A 7,380-nucleotide genomic window follows, 5' to 3' on the forward strand; every position below is an offset into this window, starting at 1 on the left:
GAGATTTCCACGGCTTCTTACCGCCTTTGCGGCTGGAGGGCCCATTGCTCTCGCCGGTGTCGTCACGGAGCTTTAGGCGTGCAAGCCATTCCTCCTCAGTGAGGAGTAGACGACCCTCCTTGTCGACAGCTGAAATGGTATTTTTCTTCCGCTGCTCGACGTTACGCAGTCTTCCGGTCACCTCTTCCACCGTTAGGTCATTCACGTCAAGCAATGTCTCGATTGAAATTGCAACTTGCTCGAGGTGATCGGGGACGACCTGCAGCATCTTCTTCACGATTTCTGTCTCGTTGATGCTGCCACCGAGTGTGGTGATGCTGTTGGCGAGCCCCGTGATTCGCATTGAAAAATCATCGACGGATTCGCCGTCCTTAAAGCGGATCTCCGAGAGCTCCTTCCGCAGCTGCTCAATGTTGGATTCCCGCACTCGCTGTACACCGACCCGACGGGATTTAATTCCTTCCCAGGCCGATTGCGCGGTGCGCTTGGTGGAGAGAGATGCCAACATCTCTGGGGGCACAGATCGTAATATGGCGGCGAACGCCAGCCGATCCTCCCGGTACTCGATTGTTTCTCCTTCCTCTAGCTCGACAGCGTGCCATAACCCATGCGCCTGTAGGTTGACGCGCATCAACAAGGCCCACTCGTTGTAGTTGGACCTTGTCAACATCGGGTACTGAACGACGGCGGTCGTTGTCTCCCTGATCACTCGCGATTCGCCGTCCTTAAAGCGGATCTCCGAGAGCTCCTTCCGCAGCTGCTCAATGTTGGATTCCCGCACTCGCTGTACACCGACCCGACGGGATTTAATTCCTTCCCAGGCCGATTGCGCGGTACGCTTGGCGGAGAGAGATGCCAACATCTCTGGGGGCACAGATCGTAATATGGCGGCGAACGCCAGCCGATCCTCCCGGTACTCGATTGTTTCTCCTTCCTCTAGCTCGACAGCGTGCCATAACCCATGCGCCTGTAGGTTGACGCGCATCAACAAGGCCCACTCGTTGTAGTTGGACCTTGTCAACATCGGGTACTGAACGACGGCGGTCGTTGTCTCCCTGATCACTCGCTCAACGACACCTCGACGTCCGTCATCACGACGTCGGCCTCTTAGTGGTGTGGTGATGGAGATGCCGGCACTTGACGGCGGCGTGGAGGAGTGAGCGAGTTTGCTCGGGATGGACCCCACGATGTGCTTATTTTCGCCCTTTGCATTTTCTTCTACTCGAACCTGAGACCTGTGTGTTGTTAGGTCGACACTCTGACCACTTGAGCTATTCAACTTGATTGTTGATAGGTTGGCTCTTCTGTGATGGTATACTACCGATCGCTTCAACGAGGCTCTGATGCCACTTGTTGGATTTCGATAATCGGCCAGGGAAATCACCGATTGTCGATAGGAGGTTGTTGGAAGAAAGATAAAATGCGTAAGATAAGAGAGAGAAGGACTGAAAGTTTGACTGCTCTTCAAAATCCGGTTGTGAAATCTTGTAAACAGATTTCCTATTTAAATACAACCTATCCTAAAAATGGGTGGAGAGTGGCCAATTCAGTCTGACTGCTCTTCAAAATCCGGTTGTGAAATCTTGTAAACAGATTTCCTATTTAAATACAACCTATCCTAAAAATGGGTGGAGAGTGGCCAATTCAGTCTGACTGCTCTTCAAAATCCGGTTGTGAAATCTTGTAAACAGATTTCCTATTTAAATACAACCTATCCTAGAAATGGGTGGAGAGTGGCCAATTGAATCTGTGCAAAATTGACGTCTAAGAATTCGCTAATCCATTAGACGTGTTTGTCAAATGGTCAAAGGTAAATTAAATGTAAGCGTGTGAATCTAAATAATGAAAAAACAAAGGTTGGTCGAAGGTAAATTAAATGTACGCGTGTGAATCTAAATAAGGAAAAAACAAAGGTTGGTCAAAGGTAAATTAAATGTAAGCGTGTGAATCTAAATAAGGAAAAAACAAAGGTTTTATCTAACAAGAGTCTGGTAGACGGTGACCAAATCGGGTTGAAATCCATTCATTACATCTGTAGGCATGGCGGCGGTGTTGTCCATGGAGAATGCCTGCTGAGCGAATCCGTTCATTGGCGGGGGATTAGCGGAGGTGTTATCGGAGACGAAAATCTGCTCTAGAATGGCTTGGAAGGAGTGGCCAGGGTTGGGGTCGACATAGTGAGCCGGTCCTTGAAGAAGAACTGTTTCGATTTCGGATCAGTGGCATTGAGGAAGTTGGATTCAGTGTCATCGACGCCATTGATTTTAGGGTTGATTTTCTTCATCCAGCCGAGCATGTGATCGAAGGAGAGATTCTCCAGGACGAGAAGGACAATGGTCTTGATGGGAGAGCCATGAAGGAGGAGAGTGTAGAAGGCCAATAGGAGAAGGAAGAAGGCAGTGAATTTGACCGCCATTGAAGCAGAGGGAATAGTTCTTCCCATCTGCAGAGACACAGAATTGAAATGAAGATTGAATGTTTGCGTTCCTTATAAATGGAACAGATGGCAGTGTTCGTCACTCGTGTCCATATCATCAGATTACTATGTCGGGACTATTAGAGGATCGGGACTAGGGTTGTTGCTGAAAACAGGCTTACAGACTTCCGTCATTTTCAAATTTGAAAAGAGATTTTATATCTAAATAAAAACAATAACATTTTAAAGCGAAATAAAACCGAGTTTGTTTGTAGTTTGCTTATAACACCGTTTTACAACTAAAGCAACACGTCTCCAGAAATGAAACCCATGACACAGCCAACAGTATTCCTCATCACGTCCCCGATTGCACTATTGACTTTACTTAGATTACTAGGTTGGTAGGATGCATACATAGTATCCTAATCATAAACATGAGGTGTACTGACCTCATTCTTGAGCCAACTACTATGATATAATGTGAACCGTGAGTCTAGACAGATCACTATTAGAGGTCAACATGAGGTGGACTAACTTCATTCTTGAGCCAACTACTTTGATACAATGTGAACCCGTGAGTCTAGATAGTTCACTATTAGAGGTCAATATGCGACTTCCTGGTAGGCCCGACATAGTATTCTAATAAAATGGCNGAAAATCATTTATGTATAATAATCTATATTGTAAGTTGAGTGAATTCACATACGAAACATAACCTCACTTTCTCATTTCTAAAATACATGAACTTTTACTATGAGACAAACACGTCGTAAAGAGTTACATGACTGTGTCTTTACACGACTATTCTTTTACTTCGAGTTTTATTTTCAATGTTCTCTAGTTCTTTTTGTATCATTTTTGACATCTATTATTAAGGCAATTGTGTAGGTGTTGATGAGGATCTCGTAGAAAGAGATGGTTTCATTTGGACAATTTGGTCTTCATCAACTCCCATTTCCTTAGCTAAACGCCCAGCCTCAAAGAATCTCTTTACGGCCTCCCTTATATACTCCCTACCTTCCTTCACCGTCATATCCTTTCCAAAGGTCTCTGAGTAACTACTCAGGATATGCTCTCCTTTCAAAACTGCAGCCAACTGCATGAGCTCCTGCTGAAACTCCGTAAGCTTGGCTGATTCGTTTGCAGGGCTATCCCTGATTTTCACCGGTGTTGGAAGTTGTTCTATATCGAAATTGATAGATAGATTTGTAAGTTCAAATAGATCATCATCTATCTAACGTAAAAAAATGATACGTTTGTTTGGTTCGTAGTAAGGTTGATGTTTTGGACTCACCGGGACAGTCGGATCTTGGGGAGGTTAGTTTTTGAACGATGGACTCAAACGATCCGGCCCACTCGTCCCTCTTGGTGAGGAAGGGAGATGGGAGGTTGAAAATGTTCTTGACGGTGGCGGGAATGGAGGAGTGTTCATACTCAGATGATGGAGAGGGTGATCCATTAGGGCCATGAACAACTGCATCACCATCATTAAAACATGATTGATTAAATGTTTTTAAAATTCCTTCTATTTTGTTGTTATAAATTATGAACAAAAAATGACAAAATTAACTAATAAAGAGGTGAAAGTAGAGGAAAGGATACGTACCGATGCCCTTCTCTATCCACGGCGAGATCATGATGGTAGGAACTCGAACTCCAAGCCGATCAAAATTGAAAAGAAATGGCTCCTGTCCGACGATTCCGTCGGGGCTAGGGACGTTGACCGGCGTCGGAACGTGGTCGTAGTACCCGCCGTGCTCATCGTAGGTAATGATGAATAGAGTTTCATTCCACTGCGGCGATGCTCTAAGCGTCTCGTAAACCTCCTTCACAAACATCTGTCCTTGGTACACATCGTGCGATGGATGATCATCGTTCCCCGGCTCTAGCGGCAGATCAAAGTACCGTGGCTCCAACACCACGTAGTTCGGCAATTTCCCCTGACTTGCGTCCCGCTTGAACTGACCAAACAGGTGAAATTTGTTCAAGTATTTCAGTTTCCGTAGATTCCGGTAGAACATCGTGGATGGAACGTTCTGGTAGTAGATTCCGAAGGACAATCCGGCATCATAGACATTCTCGAAAATGGTTCGTTGTGGATAGCCTTTGGCAAGGAGTGATGCAACATTGCTGGTGGCTCCAGCAGAGGTTCCTGAGTGAACGTAGAGCCGATTCGGCTGCGTCGAGGCCGGTACAGACGCGAACCACCTATAAAATACATTCCAATTTTGGTTTATAATCAAACTAATCAACTGATAACCAAAATTTCCAAATCCTTCAAATTGAAAACAGAGAACTACCAATCTACAACCTAAAAAGAAATTACAACAAAATCACCTGTCGAACACCGCAAATTCGGAGACGAGAGCTTCATAGACGGCCACCTTATCGGGCTGAAATCCATTCATCACATCGGCAGACATAGCGGAGGTATTATCCATGGAGAAAGCCTGCTGAGCGAAACCGTTCATGGGCGGGGGATTTGCAGAGGTGTCATTGGAGCCGAAAATCTGCTCTCGAATGGCTTGAAAGGAGTGGCCAGGGTCAGGGTCAACATAGTGAGCCTGGTCCTTGAAGAAGAACTGTTTGGATTTCGGATCAGCGGCGTTGAGGAAGTTGGATTCAGAGCCATCGACCCCATTGATTTCAGGGTTGAGTTTCTTCATCCAGCCGAGCATGTGATCGAAGGAGCGATTCTCCATGACGAGAACGACAATAGTCTTGATGGGCGAGGCATGGAGGAGGGGAGTGTGGAAGGCCAATAGGAGGAGGAAGAGGAAGAAGGGAGTGGATTTGGCAGCCATTGAAGCGGTGGGAACAGTTCTTCCCATCTACTGAGAGAAAGGGAATGGATCAATGGCGACATGGAGATTGAATGTTGGTGTCTTATATACAGAACAGAACAGATGGCTGTGTGGGCCAATTTGTAAGTGTCACTCCAATTCTGTTTTTTACTGCCCCAAATGGATGATTTATCACTATTGTTGTCATATAGTTTGATACTTAAACCCTAAAAAAGTAAATATAGGTTAAATTATAAAAAATACTATTGAAATTTTTACTCAACTTTTTAAAATACTTTAAAATATTATTACGATTAGTTTTAAATCGTATAATATTTTATTAATATATTTTTTTTTTTTTTACATATAGTCATTATTCTTACGTTATAATAAAAATATCAATTAATCTGTAATACTTTGTGCTTAAGATTTATATCAGAATTTAGAATTTGAAATCCCTACGATACGTACTTGACTTAAATTACTTTCTATGAGTAAACACTATTTGGTTTTTTCGGGTTACTTTATTGTTTAAGGTAGGTTTTACTTTAAGGATGACTCGGTTTTTCAGGGCTAAAAAGGAAAAGGAATTTGATATTTTTACGTCGTTTAAGGTAAGTAGCGGAGAAGATTCTTTAAGCTTTGACTTGAATATTAATTATGATGGATAAGAACGAAAAGAAAAGCAGAGCATGATATGTTAATTGCTATATAGGTTCTAGAGCTCGAGGATGAGATATAATAGCCTGATATGTGGACTGCTATGTAGGGCTAAGTTTTTTTTGTTTAATCTCGTCTTAACCCGGAATGAATTGTTATAGTATGTTATGTAAGATTACTATGTAAAAGTAGGAATGTGTTGTCACTGTGTATTATGTATTATTTAGTAGTGAACTGTATTGATTGTTCGGGTCCACATTGTATCACTGTAGTTTGTACTATCGGGTTACGATGTGGGGACTAATATAAGGTTTTATTGTAACAACCCGACTTTTTAAACCTAGACTGACCAAAACCGTTACTAAAAATTGACTTTCATCATGGGGTGCTCCTTTAAAACCATTGGAAACACAAAATGCAAAATAAAACATTCCCAAAATTTATTATGAACCGGCTGAATCTCAATCATATCTAAAATAACAACATAGTGATCCCGATTTTCCGGTATTTAGATTGAAAAAATTCGTGTATAGTGCCCTAATTATCAACGTGAGGGGGACTGTCTCCAGTCCTAGGCCAACTATTATGATACAATGTGAGCCCGTCAATATGCTCGATAAAAAAGCACAAATGCTCGATAAAGTAAATAAAATAAAAATGTAAAAAACTTACCTTTAAAACTAAAAATTAAATTTAATTCATGCAAAATATTTATATTTTATAATTTTTTTTTCTTTTTATTTTTTTTAATTGCATATATGGTAATATGTTGTAACAAAGTTAGGATTCTTCCCATATGTTAAATGCCCATTATAACCTTTCTATATTTTGTAAACTCAAATTTAGTAGGTTTAAATATGGTAAATTTAATTTACTTTTTATTTATAACTTTACTTTTATATTTATTATTAAAGCTTTAAAATTAAGGATGTTGACTAGATTTCAATTGACCCAATAAAAAAATAATAAATTTAATTTGGACGTTACTTTTATATATATATATATATATATATATATATTTTTTTTTTATCAAATTCAAAATAATAATAATAATAATAAATAAATAAATAAATAAAAGGACTATGGTTCATTTAATGTTTTTTTATTAAAAAATCGTATTATATTCATTTTATGTATAATATTTGTTGAGAGTATTCATATGACCAAACAACTAGATCAACGGGGACTATTCAATTTGGGTGGGGTTGAATTTTTTGAAAAAAATAATAAATTTGAGTCAATTCGCTGGTTGACATTTTTTATCGGGTCAACCAGACCAACTTGAAAATAGAATTACAACTCAACCCTACCCTACCTTACTTTTAAATTATTATGAATATAAAAAATACGGAGACCAACCTGAAAATAGAATTACAACTCAACCCTACCCTACTTTATTTTTAAGATTATTATGAATATAAAAAATACTTGCGTTTGTGATGTCTCACATTGGTTGGAGAGGAGAACAAAACACCATTTATAGGGATGTGGAAACCTTCCCCTAGTAGGCACGTTTTAAAG

General features: G+C 40.8%; 1 protein-coding gene and 1 pseudogene across 1 annotated transcript; both read right to left on the reverse strand.

Moving 5' to 3' along the window:
• LOC111780370 overlaps positions 1–2,416 on the reverse strand; it is a 6,585-nt pseudogene extending 4,169 nt beyond the window's left edge.
• Positions 2,417–3,119: 703 nt separating this feature from the next.
• LOC111780076 (non-specific phospholipase C2-like) lies at positions 3,120–5,262 on the reverse strand. The gene is made up of 4 exons (XM_023660353.1): positions 4,754–5,262; positions 4,023–4,624; positions 3,711–3,890; positions 3,120–3,598 (listed from the first exon to the last, which is right to left on the reverse strand). Exons 1-4 carry the CDS (start codon positions 5,245–5,247, stop codon positions 3,288–3,290), a joined length of 1,587 nt encoding a protein of 528 aa, XP_023516121.1. The 5' UTR covers positions 5,248–5,262; the 3' UTR covers positions 3,120–3,287.
• Positions 5,263–7,380: the final 2,118 nt, after the last annotated feature.

Source organism: Cucurbita pepo, chromosome LG18, assembly GCF_002806865.2.
Source record: "Cucurbita pepo subsp. pepo cultivar mu-cu-16 chromosome LG18, ASM280686v2, whole genome shotgun sequence".
Classification (NCBI taxonomy): Eukaryota; Viridiplantae; Streptophyta; class Magnoliopsida; order Cucurbitales; family Cucurbitaceae; genus Cucurbita; species Cucurbita pepo.

Excerpts from the sequence above, each read along its gene's own strand:
- LOC111780076 (XM_023660353.1), bottom strand. The coding sequence starts at position 5,247 with ATGGGAAGAACTGTTCCCACCGCTTCAATGGCTGCCAAATCCACTCCC. Across the intron at positions 3,891-4,022 it reads GTGGATAGAGAAGGGCATCG|TTGTTCATGGCCCTAATGGA; the intron begins GTACGTATCCTT and ends ATGGTGATGCAG. Across the intron at positions 3,599-3,710 it reads CCCAAGATCCGACTGTCCCG|AACAACTTCCAACACCGGTG; the intron begins GTGAGTCCAAAA and ends ATTTCGATATAG.